The 23,064-nt window shown below is 37.9% G+C and overlaps 1 protein-coding gene across 1 annotated transcript; it reads left to right on the top strand.

The window, feature by feature from the left end:
- The first annotated feature begins 871 nt into the window (after positions 1–871).
- On the top strand, positions 872–22,067 carry LOC114036990 (L-threonine 3-dehydrogenase, mitochondrial-like). The gene is made up of 9 exons (XM_027853776.1): positions 872–1,024; positions 3,706–3,905; positions 9,462–9,504; positions 13,602–13,672; positions 16,814–16,963; positions 17,064–17,236; positions 18,449–18,539; positions 20,166–20,435; positions 21,783–22,067. The coding sequence occupies exons 2-9, from the start codon at positions 3,725–3,727 to the stop codon at positions 21,920–21,922; spliced, it is 1,119 nt and encodes a 372-aa protein (XP_027709577.1). The 5' UTR covers positions 872–1,024; positions 3,706–3,724; the 3' UTR covers positions 21,923–22,067.
- The last annotated feature ends 997 nt before the right edge of the window (positions 22,068–23,064 follow it).

The raw sequence follows: 23,064 nt of genomic DNA, 5'->3' as shown, positions 1-23,064 counted from the left end.
TTCTTTGTATTCCCAGCACATAGCACACTGTCTAGGATGTAGTAATTGCTTAAAGTAGGAAAGACAGAGTAAAGTCAGGATCATGACCCATGTGTTCAAATATCTGAAGAGCTATGATATAGAAGAGGGATTTGACTTTTTTTTTTTTTTTTGCTTGGTTCCACAAGGCAAATTTGACTGATCAGTGGAATTTACAAAGCAGCAGATTAGGAAAAAGAAAGAACTTTCTAACAATTAGAGTTAGTCAGGTAAAGCATTTATTAAGCACCTACTATGTGCCAGGCACCGGGCTGTGCCAAGCCCTGGGGATGCAAAGAAAGGCAAAAGACAGTTCCTGCCTTCGAAGAGCTCACAGTCTAATGGGGGAGACATGAAAACAACTATGCACAAACAAGATAAATACAGAATAAATTCGCGATAATCCAAACAGAAATGGATTGCCTGTTGAAGCAGTGAGTTCTGTCACTGGAAGTGTCCAAGCAGAGAATGGATGAACCTCTTTCCAAGGGATTTCTGTGTAGGTGGGAGGCTGGGCTAGAGGACGTCGGAAGGTTCCTCCCTGTCCTAAGAAATCAGGTGGGGCAAAGCAGGTGCCTTTGAAAAACCAGTCTTTTCTCAGCCCCTCACACTGCGCAAGGGCATTGCTATGACAACGCTAAGCTCCAGCAAGCAGGTGTAGATGCCCTGGTCACGCCCGTGGTAGGTAAGGCGAGAGAGACGATTGGTGTTAGGGAGAATGACCTCGGGGAGGGGATAGGCGAAGGAAAGCATATCAGGAGGAGCGAGGCTGGACACCCATTCTTCTTCCCGACCTTGGTTTCGCCTCTTTTGCCGCTCTGCGTCTACTCTAGCTCAGTTGAGGAACGAGGGGTCCCCGAGTCCGAATCCTAATGCTAGAACTCTTGGCTGGGGAAGAGGCGGCGTAGAGAAGGACTGTCGGAGACAGTGGACCGAGCGAACCCGAATTCTAGAGCAGCTGGCGCGGGAAGCGGCAGCAGCGTCGAAAGGGACCTGCTTTGAGAAGGTAGGTTTGGAGTGTTCATGAGTCCGAAGCCGATGGTCTAAGAAAGGTAGAGGTAAGGAACCTGAGCGCCTTTGGTTAAGGTGGTTCAGGGAAGTTTCAACCCACATAATTTCTGGAGCGCATCACCCCAGGACACTCTGGGCTGGCTCTGAGTTGATTCCGTCCACGAGTCCAGGGTGTTGAAGTGGGGAGGAGTTGAGAGGGTCTCCAGCGAACACGGTGCTTCCGAACCGGACTGCAGGCGAGGGGGACGTGTCTCTGGCTTTAACTCTCAGGACTTGGGGACACTCGGGCTCCCCAAGAGCTCCCGCGTCCTCTGGGGGTGAGATTTGAGGCCCCTATACCCCCCCCCCGCCCCGAGTGTTCTTATACTTGGAAGGAGAGAAAGGCTTCCCCCCCTTTAAATAAAACTGTCTAGGGGCTAGCCGTTATAGGTAGGTGACCCTGTGTGTCTTAGTCTTGTTAATTAACCTTTTTTTGATGAGGAGTCACATTTCATGATTGACTGGTAATACGTCTACGGTCTCTGCATACTGGACAGCTCCTGCGTCACACAGGATAATTATGAAAATTTAATTGGATTTAAACCAGCTTCAAAGATTTTCAAACTAGAATTAAAACTAGGTGTTCTTTAAACAGCTTATTTATCCACAACTTAGCAATTCAACAAGTAATTTATTAAGCATCTAATAAATTAGCATTGGGGTAGCCTGCGTAGGTGGCACAGTAGATAGAATGCCAGGCCTAGAGTCAAGAAGACCTGAGTTCAAATCCAACATCAGACACTTACTAGAACCCTGGGCAAGTCACTTAACCCTGTTTGCCTCAGTCTCCTCCTCTGCAAAAATGAGCTGGAGAAGAAAAGAGCAAACCACTCCAGTAACTTTGCCAAGAAAACTCAGTAGGGTCAGGAAGAGTTGGACATAATTTTAAACAACTGAACAACATACACATATACAACACGACTGAAATGAAATGTCTGAGCAACAACAAAAAACAACATTAATGGCTGAAAGGATATGTTTATAGGACCTAGGAATTTGAGCAACATTTCTATTATGTCTGGACACTACTGGTATCAGAACAATCACTCTAATTTTCCAGAAGTTCCACTCTCTAATGAGACTTGGAACTCATAAAGGGAATCTTTAGCAATGTGAATGGAAAGGCTCAGGTGTTTGTTTTTCAAGCTTTCTGTTCTTTTCTTCTGTTTTATTATTTTGTAGGAGAGAAAATTCAATATTTGGGGAGTATGTATCAATCTTGATTGGAGTGTAAATGTTCTTCTGGATGCCTGGGACTGTATTGGTAAACGTTAATGGAATGACATACTGTATTAAGAAAAAACTTTTTAAACAGTCTGGGACATGGCAAAATTTTTCTAAAATATATATATCAATTTTTTGAAATGCACATGGAGCATTTCATTAATAAAAAATTAATAATAATAATTATTAATAAAGTATTAATGATTTGGAAGGATGAGAGCAACCAGAAAGCAGATTATGATTTTTTACATGTAGGAAGAAGGGGCTAAATGGAACTAGAGTTAGCTTTGAGACAAAGTTGGCTTGTATATCAGAGTTAATAGTGTTTCCCTGTCTCTGTGCAGCAAGTTGCCACCAGGAAAGTGTGATTTTTTTCTAATCTGAACCAAAAGATTTTACCTCATTTTTGTCATATCATTGCCATGTTAAAAGCCATAGAGTGCAAATTCCCTTTTAGCATTGTATATGGACTCAGATCAAATGCTTTGTATAGTTCAGTCTTTATTTGGTAGAAAGGCTAATAGTGGATGAAATGATTTGGGATTATGATTGCTGTATAAATTTTTGGTTGAAAGTATTTGTAGTCAATTATATTTATGAATAGGAAAGAATGATCTAAAAATCTGTGAAACAAGCTTTTCCATATGTAATTTGCTACTGCCAAAATCTTAGTATGGAAGATACTGAAGCTAGTCAGTAGCATGGCTAAAGTGATCATTTTCTTTTCTTTATATCACTACTAGCACTGATAAGTAAAATAGCTTATCTTATTAGATTAGTCATGAGATGGTTTAGTTATTTTATACATACAAATACAGTCTGAATAGTAATCTAAAACTTTTGTACTCAAGTATGCATATTTCAAGGGATGAGAAAATGTCTGTGTAGCATGCAGAGCACTATTTCTAGGATGTAGCAGTAAAAATATTCACATGCTCCCTAAACACATGAATCTTTTCATAAGCCCATCTGCTTATCTTTTCATTAAAGGAATAGTAATTGTCCTTTAAGCAAGCTTCCTTTGTTTGGTTAATTTTAAGAGGTAATATGTTCGAGACAGCATCCTCCTGTAGCATTTCTTATTGGGGAACGGATTTTTTGTGACTATCCAACATCTATTAACTCAGATAAGTGTTTGAATGAACTGACAAATTGGAAAAAAAAAATCTTTCAAGCCAAAAGATCTATTTAATCCCCTATGCGTAACTAATGTCTTCGAATTCCTCTTATAGTGACCCTATTACACTTTGATCTTTTTTTTGTGTGTGAGCATTTAGCATTTTATTATGAATCTACAGTCTCTTAAACACACCTAATAACTTCCTTTTTAGATTCTGGACACTGATTGAACAGATTAGCCTGGGCCAATAGTCAAATAAGTGTTCATTGAAAGTGTAATGCTTCTCATTACAGGGATACTTGAAAGAGGAAAATGACAGTTCGGTTGCTGAATGGAGTTTTCAGCCAGGTGCTACTGAAACCTGCTTGTGGGTGTACCACTCCCATTGTTCCCGTTCAGTTTCTGGGTATTTCACCTTTCCAAGTTCCATCTCGTGCGAACTTTCATTCTGTATCTTCTTCTGATACAGAGCATCCACGAGTACTAATTACAGGTTGGTTAGACCTTTGTTTCATTCTTGTTTTCAGGCATTTGTGTATTACTATATATTTATTTAATCTTCTCTCACATTCTCCATAGGGATACTGCACAGCATAGGTGAGATGCAGTGGATAGAGTGCTGGGCCTGGAGTCTGGAAGACTCATCTTCCTGAGTTCAAATCTGACCTCAGACACTTACTAGCTGTGTGACCCCCGGAGAAGTCACTTGGCCCTGTTTGCCCCAGTTTCCTCATCTGTAAAATGAGCTGGAGAAGGAAATGGCAAACCACTCTAGTATCTTTACCAAGAAAAGTCCAAATGGGGTCATGAAGAGTCAGACATGACTCAACAGCATTAACAAAACTAACACAGTCTTCACCCTTTACAAAACACTTAAATGTACATGGTCTCATTTGGTCTTCTTAAGCAACCTTATAAAGTAGACAAGGCAGGTCCCTCATTTTTTAGATGGGGAAACCTGAAATTAAGGGGAAATGATTTGTCCAGGGTCACACTGTTAGGAAAGGACCTAACTGGAACTTAAACCATAGCTCCTTTAACTCCCAAATTTAATGATCCTATTTCTATGCCATATTAGGCTACATTGAATTATGATGCTATTTATTCTAAGTTGAATTTAGCATAAAGAGGGTTTATTGTAGCTAATTCTCCATCCAAGAATAGTTAAGTACATAACTAAAGGACCTCATAATACAAAGAGTCATATATCCATCTAAGGTGTCAAATTACAATATTTTTTCATGAAATCATTAAGTCTTGTGGGTATTAAATACCTTTGTTTATTAATAATTAATATAAATCAGAAATAATATTTCCCCCAAATTTTGGTTATTTAAAAATAGTTATACAAATTAGAAAAGGACTTAGCTTTTCATTTTCATGTTGGGTTACCTTACTACATGGCAGCATAATGCTGCCTGTGTGACCTTAGGGCAAGGATTTAATTACTCTGGAGGACGAGGTGATTGAGATAAATTCTGAAGGAATCCACTAATTCCAAGATGCACATCTAGGTGTGGGGTGCAACCTCTGCAATAGCAAAGAAATGGGAAATAGAATGTTGTGTACAAGGAACAACAGGGAGGCCTCAGTATGGCTGGACCATAAATTACGTGGAGGTAAATAGAATGTAAGAAGATTGGAAAGGTAGGAAGGAGCCAAGTTGGGAAGAACTTTAAAGGCAGACTACAGAAGGACTTTCCATTTGATCCTGGAGGTGATAGAGAACCACTCAAGTTTACTGAGTGGGAGAGAGGGGTTAATAATCTATTATAATTCTCTCCAAAAAAGGTCTGGGCAGCTAGGTGGTACAGTGGGTAGAGAGGCTGAGCCTGAAGTCAGAAAGACTCATCTTCCCCAGTTCCTGCCTAAGACACTTAGCAGCTGTGTGACCCTGGGAAAGTCATTTAACCCTGTTTACCTCAGTTCCTCTTCTGTAAAATGGTCTGGAGAAAGGAAATGGCAAACTACTTTGTTTCGGATATTTTGAGTTTGAGATGCCTGCAGGACATTCCATTTGAAGTGTCTAATAGGCTGTTGATAATGGGGACCCTGGGGCTGGATAAATAGATCTGGGAATCATTTTCACAGAGATGATAATTAAGCAGGTGAGAGAAAGTAGAGAAAAGATAAAAGGGCCCTGGAGTGACTCTTGGGGCATACCATAATGATCTAGTAAAAGAGACTGAGAAGGAATGGTCGGATAGATAGGAGGAGAGCCTGGAGAGAGCAGCAGTGTCTCCTGGAGAAGAGAGAGTATCCAAGAGAAGAGGGTGATAACAGTCAGAGACGGCAGAGAGGTCAGAAAGGATAAGGACTCAGAAACAGCCATTAGATTTGACAGCTTAAGAGGTCATTTGTAGCTTTTCAGAGAGCAGTTTGTTAAATGATGAGATTGGTGGATCCAGAAGACAAGGGCAATTGCATTTCTCTCCAACCACCACGCCTGTTTCCAGTGGGCAGACAAGTCTAAAACCCTAAGGAATAGCAGTGCTCCTCAGACCACCAACCCTGCTGTTAGCTTAGCCCAGGGGAGCAGCCCTTGTAGAGATGTGACTTGTCAACTGACATTTCAAACTAAAAGTCCAGTAGGAATCTCAAACTCAAAAAGTCCAAAACAAAGTTCATTATCTTGTATTCCACTCAGTTTGCCCCAACTGGTTTCCACTCCCTGGAACCCTTCCAGGTTAAGCTCATCATACTCCTCACTTCCATAAAATCCATAGCTTCCTTCAGAGCATAACTCCAGTGTCACCTCCAGACCTTTCCAGATCCCCGCCCCCCCCCCCCAAGCCATTGGCCAGTTTCCTTCACAAAACAGATGAATATATACCTCACCACCACCACCCCCCCAGGAGAATGCAAGCTTTCTGAAAGCAATTAGAACTTCTTAACAACTAGACCTAATCCAAAGTGTAACGGGCTACTTTAGTAGTAATGAATAATAATAATAACAACAGCATTTATATAGCACCTACTTTGTGTCAGGAACAGTGCTAAGCTGTTTACAAATATCTCTTTGAGCCTCACAGTAGCCCTTCGAGGTAGGTGCTATTAGGATCCCCATTTTATAGCTGAATTGTTAAAGTAAATCTGCCTGACCTATGGCAACTTCTGAATGGAATTATTAAGGAATAATAGATATTTTAACATCCCATGACCCTTTACAAAAATATGCTAGGGCATAAAGGAAGCATAAGTAAATGTTAAAAGGCAGATATAATAAACACATCCTTTATGGACCATAGGGAAATAAAAATGGGAGCAATGCTTGCTCAGTTAAATGATCTTTCTTTTTTATTTTATGAATGCAAATTTTCAGAGATATAATATCATAGAAACCATATGTGATTATTTGAATTATAATAATGAAACAACATACCAAAATTTATGGGACACAGTTAAAATAGTCCTCAAGGAAAATTGAAAAATTGTATTGGTAAAATAATTGAGAGATTCATTCAATTAAGAAGAATAGACATTAAACAAAATATCCTTAAAATAAAAATCCTGAAAATCAGAGAAAGAGAAAAACTTGAAAAGAAAGAGTATAGAACTGTTAAACAAAATTGGGCTGTTATTGAAAGTCTGAAAAACAATTAAAAAACCAAGCCAAGACCTTTGCCCTTTACCCCAAAAAGAATTTGGGTCGCATTTGTCTAAGGGATTCTCCTTGAATTCTCCCTTGACCAAGGAGATCTCTGGCATTCCCCTGAGGCTATGGTCCCATCAACTGGCCTTTTGTTATCTCCTACCCCCAATCTGCCAATTCTTTTACCTTCATATGGCCCCTGGCTACTTCCCACCCTTGACCCTATCTAGACCCCATTCTCCCAGTGACCTCCCAATCACTCCCATCAAGAAGTGATGAAAGCCTGCAGTAAGCTAGTAGCAGTGTGAATAGAGAAAATGAGACAGATTTGAGAAGTATTATAGAACTAGAAAAAGGCAGTATTTAGCAACTAATTAGGTATATGGGCATAATATCCATAATGAGCCAGCAATAGAGACTGAGATGGAGTAGTAAGACAGGTAGGAGAACCACAAAAAAAAAGTAGTGTCAAAAATCCAGAGGAGACAAAAGGTGGCAAAGATACTGGAGTGGTTTGCCATCTTCTCCAGCTTATTTTACAGATGAGCAAACTGAAGCTAACAGGGTTAGGTGACTTGCCCAGGGTCACACAGCTAGTAAGTGTCTGAGGTCAGATTTGAACTCAGAAAGATGAGTCTTCCTGGCCCCAGACCTGGCACTGTATCCACTGTACCACCTAGCTGCTCTGCATTTATGATACTAAGCATTTAATAAATGCTTGGTAATTGATTTTCTACTTTTTCTGACATCCTATTTTACTTTTTCTCCCCTGCTCCTTAATTGAATGCGTCACCTGAAGGTTTGGTCTTTGCTCTTTTGCCTTTCTACACACTGTATCTACTTTGTAGATAAAGTTGGTAACTTTGGCTACCAACTTATAACTGGAAGGAACCTTAGAAGTCATCTAACATAACTCCCTCATTTTACAATCGACGAAAATGGGGCCTAGAAAGATGAAATAACTTGCCTAGGTTTATGCATCAGTTAAAAATGGCTGATCTGGCATTAGAACCTACATCTTTTGACTCTTAAATACTCTTTCTGGTAGAACAATTTAAATGTGTTTCTAAGATATATACTTTGTTCCATTGTCATATTTCCAAATGCTTATAAGGAATCTCACCTTGGACATTGTCGATTCAAAGTCGGTGTCTCAAAAATCAAACTTACCATCTTCCCATGCCAAAATACTTTCCCTCTGGCCAACTTCCTTCTTTTGGTCGTTGATATTGTTGTTTTGTTCTTCCATTTAACTGTGGTTGGTATCTTAGACTTTTTGAGTCTTCCTTTTAAACTCTCAGCCCACTCAATCACCTGTTAATTCTTCCTTCAAATACTCAGTTTTATTCTTTCTCTTTTTCCATTTCTTCCATCCTACCAAAGTACTTTCCTCCCACCAATCCTATGAGGGAGATAGTAAAAGTAGTAGTATTTTCATTTTATAGAGAAGAGAAGCTTACATAGCTTGTGGTCTAATAAGTATTGAATGCAGAATTCAAACCCAGTTCTCCTTACTCCATGTATTTCACTACTAGCTTCTTTCCCATGATGGTAAAGAGTCTTATAGTGGGGAAAATTACAAAATAGTTAATATTTAACTTTAGGATGTGGATTTTCTTGAACTTACATTTGAATGTACATTGACCTAAAATAAAAAAAAATTAATTAAAAAAAATTTTAAAAAGGGGGCAGCTAGGTGGCACAGTGGATAGAGCACCTGCCCTGAAGTCAGGAGGACCTGAATTCAAATCCAGCCTCAGACCAAACACTTGATACTTACTAGCTGTGTGACCCTGGGCAAGTCACTTAACCCCAATTGCCTAAAAAAAAAAAAATGAATGTATGTTGGGTAATGCTCTGGAAATTCATAGCACTTTAAAACAATGAAGTCACTTTGAACGGGCATGAGATTCTAGGAGATTGTTGAGTTTTCTGTTTTACCACCCATATCTCCCTGCTTTCCCATTCCATAAAGGGAGAGTATTTCAGAATTTAGAGTAGTTCCCTAAGCTTACTTTTGTAGTCCATATTTATTCTGGATTGGAGGAGATAAATGTTTTAAATATTGACTCTCAAGTAGAAAGTGAATTGTGTCAACTTAGAACTGTGTCTAATCTGCCTAATTGCGGGCCATACTGAACTTGGGTTTGGAATCTTGAATACCTGGGTTTAAATCCCAACTCTAATACTTGTGTGGTCTTGAGTTACTCTCTAAGCCCCACTTTCTTCAACTGTTAAATGGGAATAATAATATTAACTGTACTACCTTTCTGATATGGTAGATGTCAAGCTTAAAAGAAATAATGTTAAGTGTTTGGCAAACTTGAAAATGAAGTCTGGGTTTTAATACATTAACATGAGCAAAACATTCTGAAGGTAGATATTTCACATGAGGGTAATTAAAAGTTGATTGAATTTGAATTTAATTCTCAATACTCTTTTCCTCCTTCATTTCAGGGGGTCTTGGACAACTTGGAGTGGGACTTGCTAAACTTTTGAGGTAAAGAAACCTAAGAAATTAACTTGGGCTAGATAACATTTTTTTTCTCTTGTCTATTTTTCTAGATAAATTGATATTGGTACTTTAGTTTGCTTTATCTAAATTGAAGGAAAGAGAAGGAAAGTGAAGAAAATGTAGAAATGGAAAAAGCAATGAAAAAAGAGGAAATGTATTATTTGGGATGGAATTGGATAATTATGTGTGGTGGGAGAAATTAATATTATTTTATTAACAACTAATTATTAATTTGTGATCCACCCTTTCCCCCCTATTTCTGTTAAGACCCAACTCTTGAAAAGATCAGTCTGTCTCTGAAGGGCATGGCAGAGTGATAAGGTTACTCCTAGCCCCTAGGGACCTCACCCAACAGGAAACCTTGTTCTGTTTTGCTGGCTGAGCCTTTGCCTAGGGGAGGAACTCTGTGTCCTTGATCCCTTCCACTAGAATTAAGGGCAACCCCAAACTCAAGAAGGAGAAAAGTAGTCAGGGAGGTTCAGATGGAAATGGCTTCTCCTGCCCAGATGCCTGGAGGCTGCTGAGTCTCGTGGCCGGTGAGGAGCTGAAGACTTTTAGCCTCTCTCCTTAAATGTCCACCTATCTGGGTTGAGTTTCATTTGTCCAGGGATTTCTCTGTCAGAAGGCACACAACTGATTTAAGGTGATTCAAGATCCTTTCTTGGTGTCAGTCTTCTGTTACAGAGGGAAACCACTGACCATCAATTTATTGATTATGGGTTTACCTAATTAACAAATTGGTTACTCATTACCTAGAAACTCTGTCTCTTGGGAGTTTTATTCATCATAGTGAGAATGGAGCATTTTGGATGAAGGAGGTCATTAGGTAGCAGAGTAGACAGTGATGGACTTCAAGTCAGGAAGATCCAAGTTCAGGTCCCTCCTGACCCTTAGTTATGCGACCTTGGGCATTAACCCCCTAAGCCTCAGTTTCTCCATTATTAAAACAGGAATAATAACTGAATCTTCCTTAGTTTTTATGAGGGTTAAATGAGATATGAAAGTGCTTAATCTTAAAGCACTATATAAATGCTAGCTACTATTAATAAAGATGGTTTAGAAGGGAGACATCAGGATTCTCCTAAAATAAATAGTTCTAATTTTTTTTTGTTTATTTTTGGTTAGGCAATGGGGTTAAGTGACTTGCCCAGGGTCACACAGCTAGTGTTATGAGTCTGAGGCCAGATTTGAACTCAGGTCCTCCTGAATCCAGGGCCGGTACTCTATCCACTGTGCCACCTAGCTGCCCCCATAGTTCTTATTAAAATGAATGTATTACCTCGGTTCAAATCTGGCCTCGATACTTACTAGCTTTGGGACCCTGGGCAAATCACTTAACCTTGATTGCCTCCAAAATAAATAAATAAATAAAATGAATGTATTTGAACAGTGATGTAACAAAGTATATTAGGTAATCAATCAACAAGCATTCCTTAAGTGAATAAAAAAATCCTTATTCTCAAGAATCTTGCATTCTGTTGGGGAATATATTATGTACCTATAGAAGGATATAAATAACAAAATAATTACAAGGTGGCTTAAAAGGCTGATAGTGAGAGAGGATGTTCTAGCAATTGGGATCAGGAAAGACTTGGTGTAGTAATGATGTTTGAGTTGTGTCTTGAGGGAAGGCAAGAATTCTGTGACCCAGAGGTGAAGAAAGCATGAATTTCAGGGAAGGGGGCTGTATCATTGAGCACAGGGAGGGAAGTATTACCTAGTGAGGCTGGAAAGATAGATGTGGGCCAGGTTATTGTTTGTTTGTTTGTTTTTTCAATCATTTCAGTCACATCCAACTCTTCATGACCCCATTTGGGGTTTTCTTGGCAAAGATACTGGAGTGGTTTGGCTTTTCCTTCTCCAGCCTGTTTACAGATGAGGTAACTGAGGCAAACAGGGTTAAGTGGCTTGCCCAGAGTCACACATCAAGGAAGTATCTGAGGCCAGAGTTGGACTCTGGTCTTCCTGACTTCCAGACCTGGCACTCTATCCACTGCCCTACCAAGCTGCCCCAGGTTATAAATGGCTTTAAAATTTCTTCCCTTCTCCCCCCCCCCAAAAAAAATTTATATTTTATTCTAAAGGCAATCAGAAGCTACTGAAGTTAGTTGAGAAGGGGAATGACATGGTCAGATTTTGTGTTTAAGAAAGGTGATTTTAGCTGCAGTATGGCAGATGCACTGGAATGGTGAAAACTTAAGACAGGGAGACAAACTAGGAGAGTTGTAGTCAAAAGGCATGAAGTGATGAAAACCTGCACTAAGGTAGTAGCAGTGTGAATAGAGAAAATGGGACAGATTGGAAAAATATTATAGAACTAGAAAAAGGCAGTATTTAGCAACTAAGTAGGTACATGGGCATAATATCTATGATGAGCCAGCAACAGAGACTGAGATGGAGTAGTAAGACAGGTAGGAGAACCAGAAAAAAAGGTAATGTCACAAATCCAAAGAGGAGAGAATATCCAGAGGGAAAAGGTGGCAAGCAGTGTCAAATACAGTCTATAGGTCTAGAAGAAAGAAGACTAAGAAAACACCATTAGATCTAGTAATTAATAGATAGTTGGTAACTTTGGAGAGAGCAGTATCATTTGAGTAATGTGATCGGCAGTCAGATTACAAAGGGTTGAGGAATGAATGGTTGGAGAAGAAGTAGAGATACCAAGTGTAGATAGCTTTTTGAAGGAAAGAGGGGAGATATAGGAAGAGAGCTTGAAAGAATAGTGGAGACTAGCAAATGTGTTTGAAGGATGGGAGAGCCAGGGTATGTTTGAAGGTGATGGGGAAAGGCAGAAATGGAAAGACAATGATTGAGGGGGACAGTGTTGGAAAAGATAGGAGGTGTGATCAAGCGCACATGTAGAAGGGTTGGCCTTGGACAAGGAGAAAGGCTTCTTGCCTACCAAGGAGGTTTTAGATAAAATGGAGAGAGAAGGCAAAGCTCATAGTGAATTGCCTTAATTCTCTCAGTAAAATTAGACAAGGTTCTCAGCTAAGTTGATGGGAGGAGGGAGTAGCTTGAGGAAAGATTTGTATTATCTTTTGTGAGTTAGATGGGAAGTCACTTAGGGAATAATTAAAAAAAATGATTTTGCTGCAGTGAGGATCCAGTTGGGTAACAAATTTATAATATACCCAGTAAGTGCAATTAGGTGGCTTCTTCCAGCTCCATTCAGTAGCATCTGAGTAGGAACAGTAGAGGCAGATGGTGTGAGTAATCCAAGGTTGTGGTTTGACAGTGAATAAAGGGCAATAGGGTAAAGGGGGAAGGGATTCCAGAGTAGAAGACAGTAGAGTTGAATTGGTTAACTATAGGATTGAGATTGGGAAAGAAAATTGGTGAATTCAGAGCAGGGTAATGGTTTCAGAGAATGTCCTGAGGGATTTGGAATTAGAAGTTGAACTGGGTAAAGAATAGATTTAGGAGGAGTGGCGAATTGGAGAAATAACAATAGGAACTAGTGGGGAGAGAGGAATGTCAGTTTTGATTAAGAAGGAGAACATTTGTGAGTAACTGGCAATGAATATTCCTAAGGTGACATGTAGGTTTTGGTAATGGATTTGAGTAAATTGAGGTTAGGGAATGTAAAAGCATTTTCATGAAAATTGAAATCCTCCAGTATAAGGAGTTGTGGAGAAGTAGGAGACAATGGAGTCAAGTGCTGAACTTCTTGAAAAAGGAGAGAGAATGACCAGTGGGCTGGTATATATAATAGCCACTGTGATCATATGGCATGGCCAGCACTGTGGTGTGTGGAGTTCTCTGTGGGAAGCCAGTCCTCAGTGAGTTACAAGTAGATGTGAGTGTGAGAGGAAGAGATCCAAAATAATGGGAGATTTGTTCAGGGAGCCCCAGAGGCACAATGGGAAAGTGTATAGGGTTGGAGTGGGACATGGATAGGGTCAAGATGATGAAGAGGGAGAGAACAAAAAAGTAGGGGGCTGAGGATTAGTTTGCTCCTTCTACTTAGCCAGTGATTAAGTTATGCAGAGGAGGGCAGAATAGTAGGAAGTTGTAGTTTGCTAGCGTATGGTAGATGAACTGTAATGCTCACAGTGCTAACTAATTGATTTACCTTTTAGAAACCGATTTGGAAAGGACAATGTGATCTTGTCTGACATTAGGAAACCTTCTGACCATGTTTTCTACAGTGGTAAGAGACTTGGGAAACCTATTTTGGAGGGGTAGGGGGAAAAGAGGAGCTATTTGGCTGTTTGTTTCTCATGTTAAGCGGTTAAGCATACTATAGAGCTTTGTAATAAATGTTATTATATATAGTATATAGCATTTACTATGTTGTTTTATATAGTAATAGTATATAGTATAGTGTGGTAATAATATAGTAACATTGGGTAACCTTAAAGTTAGTTTTAAGAATGAATGGGTCTGGGGAATTTGACACATTTTTGTCCTATGTTCCATGAAATCCTATTATTACTACTGCTGCTTCTTCACGTGGTACAAGAGCCGGACAGTTCTTTTTAATTTGGCTGATGTCTGATCACCATAAAGTTTTTAAGATTAAAGTCTATTGGATTTTATGCTCTTTGATTCCTGTAATTAATTATATTAAAATTATCTCATAGTATCTGAGTTAGTAAAAATAAAGGCAAAAAAGGAAATAGTTTCTATAACAATGGCAGAAGAAATAAAAAGCTCAGAGGAGTAGTTAATCTCCTTGTTCTAGACAGGATGGTTCCTAAACTGTGCAACATAAACTTTTGTCCGATTGGTGTTAAAATTTCTGAGGAAAAGCTACACCAGATCTTCCCTTCTCTAACAACCGCATTCTTGAGCTTCACAGAAGTTTTTATGTATTTTACTACCTGAATCTTCTCTACTTTTATGTAAATTCATTGTTTTTTATTCTGTGAAAATAAAGATTTAACAGTCCATGAACTAAGTACCTGTTTAGATTCTTTGACCTTACTTTTTTCTTTTGAAAAAATAATCTTAGTTTTTTGGATATCTTTTGTTTTCACATTACTCATATTTCCAAATATGTTTTTCCTTCTCCTTTGCTACCCAGGGACCATTCCTTGTAATAAAGATTAAGAAAGTAAGTGAATATAAAAAAAAAAGATAAAAATCAACCAAAAGATCAATATTCCACATTCCTAGTCTCCCATTTTTGCCAAAAGAGAAGGGAGATGCACTTCTCCACTTGGGGACCAAGCTTATCAACCTTAAATTTTTAAAAGGCTTTACATGTCAGAGTGATGTGGCTTATGAATGACTGTTCACTCTAGTTAATATATTCTGCATTCAAGTATATAATCTTCTCCTGCTGTGTATTTTTTTTCCTCAGAGTTTCAGCATTTGAAATAGGCCTTTGGACTGAGATACTTTAAATATATTTCTATTTTTTTCCTTTTTAATTCAATTTTATTAAACACTCATATTACATACTATATGTTGAGTACTTCTAAGTTCTGGGGAAGATACAAATGGTCATGGCTTACAACTGGGTACAGAAATATGACAAATTATCACAATAAAAATACAGTATATAAATTCATTAGAGAAATGCAAATAAAGTGTTGTGTGAAATAGGGGGAAAAAAATGAAGGGATGCTGTGGAAGTGGGAAGATGTATTAGGAGTCTGTTGCAAACGTCCAGGCGGTAATAGCTCCCTTTAATAGAATGGTGGCACAGAGAGGCGGGGATGCACACAGACAATACTTCAGGGGTAGAGTTGATAGTCAGTAGATGTTTATTGAATTGAACTAACAGGACTTGGATATGAGAAGTAAGCAAAAGGGGAAGAGTTGAGTAAAATATCAAGACTTTGAACTTGGGCAACTGGGTAAAGTGGTGTTTCTGACATAAATAGAAAAGTCAGGAGAATGGATGAGCAAGGTTTTTAGGGAAAGATATGTTAAGTTTTTTGAGGGGTCTTTGGGACATCAGAATGAAGTACTATGTAGATAGCCAAAGTGTGATTGTGGAGCTGGAAAGAGAGGTCTAGGCTAAAGATAAGAAGTTTGGGATTCATATGCATAAAGGTGGTGGTTGAAATTTCTTGGGAGTGAATGAGATTGTCAAAGGAAACAATATAGATAAGAAAAGAGAGATGGGGGCAGCCAGGTGGAACAGTGAATAGAATATCGGCTCTGAAGTCAGAAGGACCTGAGTTCAAATCTGGCCTCAGACCAAACACTTGACACTTACTAGCTGTGTGACCCTAAGCAAGTCACTTAACCTCAATTGCCTAAAAATTAAAAAAAAAAAAAGAGGAAAGAAAAGAGATGAGGACAATTGGAAAGTGCCTATCTTAAGTGGTTGGGGAGACTCTTTAGTGACTATTCAGTCATTAAGTGAAGGAGACAGAAAGTAGAAGATCCATGAAAGAAGAAATAAGAGAGGAAAGACTATCCAGAAAAGGGGGAGGAGGGAGCCAGCCATTTTAGATGCTATGAAGAAGTCAAGCAGAAGACTAAAAGAAAACCCATTTATTTGTTTTACAGTCATTGGGAACTTCAGTTAAATGGTGGGGAGGAAAGCCAGATTTCAAGGGGTTTAAGTGAATGAATGGTGAAGAAGTAAACAAAACAGATGTAGACCAGTTTTTCAAGAAGTTTATCAGTGAAAGGGAAACAAGAGATGGGATTGTACCTGAATGGCATAGAAGAGTTAAGGTGGAAGGTTTTTTTTTAAGGGTTGGGGAGACCTAAGCATGTTAGCAGGAAGATGGGAAGAAGCCAGTGGAGGAGAGATTGAATATGACTGAGGAAGAGTGAATAATTGTTGGAGCAAAGTCCGGTAAAAGGTTGGAGGCATCAAATCACAGGGTTTAGGGAGTAAGGATACCTATGAAAAAAAGTGAAAGAAAAGAGAATGGATGCTGCTGCTGAGAAGTTTGAAAGAAGCAGAGAAAGGCAACTGAAGAAGCTCAACCGAATGAGGTCACTATTTTAGATAGCAGAATAAATAGTAATTGTAAGGAAGTAGCCTTTTATTCATCTCCCACCTTTTTTTTTTATATTAAAATTTTTTTTCCATCAACACAAATCTACTTTCTCTCCCTTCCTCCTCCTCCCCCAGTTTGAGAAAGAAAATCACCCCTGCTATAAACATCTTGCATTGTTAACAATGAGCTACTTGATAATTGTTTTAGTAAACTACTTATGGTTATGAGTTAATACATAACTAACAAGTAACTAGTCCTGGAAACGTGTAGGGTGTGAGAGGGTTCCCAATAAAAACAAAAGGCAGAAAAGGGCAAGATGTGTGCTTGGGTATTTTTTATATTTGTGATTCAGTCATGACATTCTAATTCTCCCTCCATTGTAGGGCCATTTATTTATTCTGATATCTTGGATTATAAGAACCTTCGGGAAATAGTGGTAAACAATCGAATCACATGGCTCATTCACTATAGTGCCCTTCTAAGTGCTGTTGGAGAAGCGAATGTACCACTGGCAAGAGATGTAAATATTACTGGTAAGCTTGCTTGGGTTTTGTCCAATATGATTGACCATTTTTCCAAGTTCTTTGATCAGATGAGGTTTCTTTAGATCCTGATAAATATTGTTTGTTTCAGGTTTGCACAACATTCTGGACACTGCCACAGAGCACAACCTGCGACTCTTTGTGCCTAGTACTATCGGTGCTTTTGGGCCTTCTTCCCCTCGGAACCCAACCCCTGATCTCTGTATTCAGAGACCTAGAACTATCTATGGAGTGTCCAAGGTTCATGCAGAGCTCATAGGAGAAGTAAGCATTGCCCCTCACAAATATGGGTAGAACACTTGGGAGCTCTTTCTTATTGTTTTTGCTTATGTTTGAAATTGTTCCATTGTAACCCTATTCCAGTGTTTCATACTAATTTGGAGGTGACTTTGGTTCCTTGAAAGGTACACTAGCTGTATGCTTTTGGCAATCTGGAAAGGCTTCAGGTATGTCTGTTGTCCAAGGACTAATATAGCTAAGTTCAGAGGTGTCATCACTGAGTAATTTGATGAAGTCAGGTGATTTTTTTTTTGAGGGATCATAGCAATCCTTGAAGATTATTTACTAAATTTTAGTGAGGTTGTGATTTGTGTTGGTGGAGGAAATACCCACACTGGTGAAATAAATCATAGAACCTTAAGTACTAAAGTTTTTTGAATAGCTAATGATTCATATTTAGGGAAAATAACAACAAAATATTAACATTAGCTAAGCTTTTGTGTAGACGCAAATGTGTAGATTCAGTACAGGCCTCTTGGATAGTCTCTTTATCTCATCTATTCCACAGATCTGTTTTACTATTTTTCAAGAAATATCAAATAATTTTCTTTAGAGCACATTTGATACCATATATTAGTATCAGGATTTTAGAGTTCAGAGACCTTAGAGGTAGATGATCTTAGAGGTCATTTAGTCTAACATTCTCATTTTATGTATGAAGAAAATGAGCTTCAGATTCTGAAATACTCTTGACACATCTCATATCTGCAACCTTTCCTTTTCAATATTCCTTCAGTTCATGGTAATAAATTATAAGGCTTCAGGAAGATCAGTACTATTCCTTCCCCAAAAAGTTATGGATTCCTACCATAAATCTTTTTTTCCTTTTTGGGGTGCTTGCAGAAAGACAAACTTTTGCTATTTTATTTCCCATAGAAATTATGATTCTTTGATTACAAGAAGACGTAATGTAAAGGTAGACTGCTTTAACTTCAGTATTTATCATTAAAAAAAAGCTTAAGTCTTTAGAGAGTTCTAACTGCTCTCACATACATTTTTCTTAGGAATTTGAGGCAACATTTTGATATGTAAAGAACAGAAAAAAAGGAAGATTGTATATGAAACAACTTTTATTTAGAACATTTTTAAAGATAATATTATAGAATCTTATGTATCATCTTGGGAAAAGTAAGTTATTTCTTTGTCACCTTTCTCAGAAAGATTTTAGTTTTTAAAATTCTTATGTCTCTTTTTTAGTATTATCATTACCGGTATGGCTTAGACTTTCGGTGCCTGAGGTATCCTGGAATCATTTCTGCTGACTCCCAGCCTGGTAGAGGAACAACTGGTAAGTGTTTGCCTCTGTTTCTTAGTGTCCAAAACAGATTTTTTTTAAAAAAAAAATTTTTTTAGGCTTGCCTGGAGTCACACAGCTAGTAAGTGTCAAGTGTTTGGTCTGAGACCAGATTTGAACTCAGGTCCTCCTGATTTTAGGGCTGGTGCTCTATCCACTGCGCCATCTAAAACAGATTTTTAAAAAAAGATCAGAGTTTTCATGGAGAACGTAGGACTCTTCATCTCTCTATAAGATAGAGTGCATTTTATTTTGTTTTCATATAATAGCTGCTTCCCTGTAAGCAATGTCCTGCTTCACTTTTTTCCTTTCACTTAAACGGTTAAGCAGAAGCGTCTAATATGACAATGCACATAACTTTGCACGTTTGTAGTTTTCCATGCCTTAGTAGAAAGGAATTATGTTTTAACCACAAGTCATGTGGAGCCAACATTAGTCCTGGGTTTTACTGTCATTTAATGTTGACTTAATTTATATTATAGCTATCATTCTGTATATTCCTTAGGTTCTTTGCTCTACATAAGTTCGATGAAGTTTCATATTTCTCAGAATTCTTCTTGTTGTTATTCCTTACAGAGCAGTAATATACCATTATAGTCATATACTCTAGTTTGCTGAGCTACTTACTAGTTGATAGAAAAATGTTCACAGTTCCCCCAGTAATGTTATTGTATTAACATACCAGTCTTGTTATCTTCAGTACAATTGGATAGTAATAAGCTGGTATTTCAATGTTATTTTAATTTGTATTTCATTTAGTGATTTTTTTAGTGACATGAATGTACAATCACAATGATCTATTTTGCATTTATAATTTTCTCCATCCTTTTTATTGAATTTTTATTGTCAACAGAGTTGTGAAAGGTAATAATACTTTTCTAGTTTCCTCTAATTTGTTATGGTATGACCTTCATTTCTTTTGGGATTTATTGTGGTTTGTAATGTAAAATGTCGGTCTAAATCTATTTTCTGCTTTTTTAAAAGAAATAGTAATTTTTGTTCTTGGGTTTATTGAACCCTCTGTATAGGCTTGTTGTATTCTAGGCCCTCCTTTTTAGTCTATTCCACCGATCTTCATTATTTTTCAAGCAGTACCAAATTATTTTCATCAGAGTACATCTTCCTTTTTTTCCCCCGCATCTGTCATCCCCTAGGAAAAGTACTTGGCATGAGACTCTGATGGAACTCATCTAGCATAAACCTGTTAGTAACTGTAGTGCCTGGCAAATTCTGCCCATATCTCCAGTGATCCACACTTGTTGAAAGCTTTTGGGACCTGGTGGTGGTGTGTAAGACATTGTTGGATCTCTACTATTCTTTGAATGTAGCCCATTATTATGCTTATTCACATAAACATACTGCATTACAATTGGCTTTGCATAATATTTCAGGGAGTTCATTTATGAAGAGTTTTGTTTTTATGTACTTGATTTAACTATTAAATAATGGGTATGATCAGACTCCCATTTCAGGAATCCTGGTAGTATATTCAGTAAGTTGTTCTGTGAGTGATTTAAAGTAGGTTTTAATTTTAATGCTTAAATGATAGCATTACCTTTTTTAGAAGGTAAAGTTCCCATTATCTCCCAAAACAAAAATCAACTTATGTGACTCTCTTAGATTATGCCGTTCATATTTTCCATAATGCTATGAAAAGTGGCAAGTTTCAATGTTACCTGAAACCAGACACTCGACTCCCCATGATGTACATTGACGATTGCCTTAGAGCTACACTGGAAATCATGGAAGCTCCTGCAGATTCTCTCCCCATGAGGACTTACAACATCGGTGCCATGAGTTTTACCCCTGAAGAGCTGGCACAGGAGATTGTCAAGCATGTACCTGAGTTCCAGGTCACATACAATGTAGATACAGTTCTCCAGGCCATAGGTGAGTACGCTGCTGTAACTACCTAAAATATGTCTGCCCATATCTCACATGGAGCTCGGGTGGGTTTAGGTGGTACAGATAAGTTTAAGTTAGTGGACAGCTGTAGAAATTGGTGTTCTTCCTCTCAAGATCATTGTAGCTAGTCCCTAGAGATATACTGATGGATGATGATAACCAGCTGTCTAGTAGAACCTGTTAAAGACAACAGCTGTGGTATTTCTCCCTAAAGTTTTATAACATAAGGTAGGTAAAATGATGAAAAAAGTTGAGGCTAAAATTATATATTCTTTGTAGTGCTATTTCAGGCAACTAGTTTGTATTTTACTACTTCCGAGGGCTGGTTATTTTTTAATTAAATTGTACGTAAAACAAATAGAAATGTTTCATGTTTTGAGTTGCCATTCTAAGCGGTGTTAGGAGGAATGGCTAACATTGGGTGGCAGAGTCATAATCCAAATACAATGGTAGGTGAGAACATTAGGATAAAGATAATAAGAGGAAATTCAATACTATATATACACACATATACATACATATATGCATATACACACACATACATGTGTGTGTGGTTTTACACAGGTTAAAAAAATCAACTTCCCAACTACATGATAGGAAGTTATAGCTAGACAGTAGTTGGTTTGGAAAAGTTCTAGGGATTTTACTCTACAAAGTCAAGATGAGTCAGCTTTCTCATATGACATCTAGAAGAACTGTGATCTTAGACTGTATTAAGAGAAACATGGTGTCCAGTACAGGAAAGTAATAATTTTGCTTTATTACACTCTGGTTAGACCACATCTAGATAATTGTGTTCAATTCTAGATGACAGATTTTAGGAAGGGCCATATGGACAAGCTGGAGAGTGTCCAGAAGAGAGCGCTGAGGGTGGCTGGGGGCACCAAACTTGTGTCACCTTAACTTCACTTGAAGGAACATAAGAGCATTTACCCTGGAGAAAAGAAGGTTGAAGGGGCCCTACCGTAAAGAAGCATTCATGTGGAAGGAGAAATAGATTTATTCTGCTTGGCCCCAGAAGCAGACGTGGAAGCAATGGGTGGAAGATATAAAGGCAGATTTTAGTTTTATAAGAAAATATTCAATTAGAATGATTCAAACATAGAACAGGCTGCCTTCTGTGGCTTAGTGTTCCCCATCATTGGAGGTCTTCAAGAAAAGGGTGCATCACTACTTCCTAAGGTTGGATTGCTTGGTCTTCAAGTTCCTATGAAAGAAGGAATTCTGGCTGGCAACAGCATCTTTTCTTATTAATAGGCTTCCATAACACATAAATGTGAGTATCTTACGTACATGTTATACTGATCTTTCGCATTTTTTTTTTCTTTCTAGCTGATAGTTGGCCAATGAATTTTGATGACAGCAACGCTCGTAAGGATTGGGGATGGAAACACTACTATGATCTTCCTGAACTGGTGACAACTATGTTCAATTTCTACACCTCTGAGTCCAGAGCTGCTCATGTCAGTTAACCAAAAGTAATGTTTCCTTAAGTCCCCAGGGAATGTGAAAGAGAAATTCTGAAATTAGTTTAATCATGTTATAATCTTTGTAGCTTGTGCATTATTTGGACTGAAAGATTGTAGCTGACTCTTAGATTTAACAATGGCTCACATACTTGGTCAGAGATTTCTCACAGTACTTTTAAAACAGGTTCTTAACCTTTGTGTGTGTCACAGACCCCCCCCCCCTTGTGAGAATCATGTTTTTAAATGCCTACAATAAAATACTTACAAATTAAAAGAAACTAATTATATTGAAATTAAGGTGTATTTTTTTCACATTCAAATTAATAGACTGAAATTTATCCACAAACCTTTTGAAGATCTGTGGATCCCATGTGAAGAACCCCTGCTTTAAATGGAGAAATAATTCTTGGGCTTAAGCTTTTTAACATGTAGAAAAATCTATATTGTTATAGGGGACCACTGAATCTTTCAAGTAAAAATCTTCAAGTGATGAAATAGTTTCTTATTTTGGACTAGAAACATCAAATACTATTAGTTTGAAAGACTTGCAAATAATACACCAATTTAGGTCAGCAGTTTAAAAGCTTTGTAATAATTTTGTGACAAAATAATAAGAATAGGTTAAATTTATATATCACTTTAAGGTTTACATAGTGCAAGTATTATTATCTCTCATTTTAGGAAACTGAGCCTCCAAGAGATTAAATGACTTGTCCATGGTCACACAGCTAGTATAGGGCTTGGAGTAGCTGGCCAACTTAGGTCTCATGATTCTAAAGTCAATAATCCTCTACTATGCTATCCATGCTCCTTTCCAGAAAAAAAAAATGGGAAAAAGAAGATTTGTATTAAATCCATGTTAATTCCATGCAAAAGAGAAGATGGCTTGATCATATGCTACTTTAAAAATTATTTCTAAAACAATTTCATTTTTTGTGGGAGTATATACTGTTAATTTCTATTATCTGAAAAAAAAATCATCCCAGAAGGAAAGTATTTCACTTGTATTATTTTGGTTGCTATTTTCAATTTTGTTGGGAAAAAAAATGCTAGTTAGAGAAGATTTCATTGAATGAATGAAGGAAGAAATAAAAGTGCTTATTATGTGCAGTGCACTGTGGTAAGCGCACTAGGGATGCAGAGAA

Source organism: Vombatus ursinus, unplaced genomic scaffold, assembly GCF_900497805.2.
Source record: "Vombatus ursinus unplaced genomic scaffold, bare-nosed wombat genome assembly UNPS02010219.1, whole genome shotgun sequence".
Taxonomy (NCBI): domain Eukaryota; kingdom Metazoa; phylum Chordata; class Mammalia; order Diprotodontia; family Vombatidae; genus Vombatus; species Vombatus ursinus.
This window is presented reverse-complemented; position numbering and strand designations above follow the sequence as displayed.

Bases quoted from the DNA above. Each gene is read 5' to 3' on its own strand.
- LOC114036990 (XM_027853776.1), top strand. From the start codon at position 3,725: ATGACAGTTCGGTTGCTGAATGGAGTTTTCAGCCAGGTGCTACTGAAA. The intron at 3,906-9,461 runs GTTGGTTAGACC...CCTTCATTTCAG, and splicing joins TCCACGAGTACTAATTACAG to GGGGTCTTGGACAACTTGGA. The intron at 20,436-21,782 runs GTGAGTACGCTG...TTTTCTTTCTAG, and splicing joins TACAGTTCTCCAGGCCATAG to CTGATAGTTGGCCAATGAAT.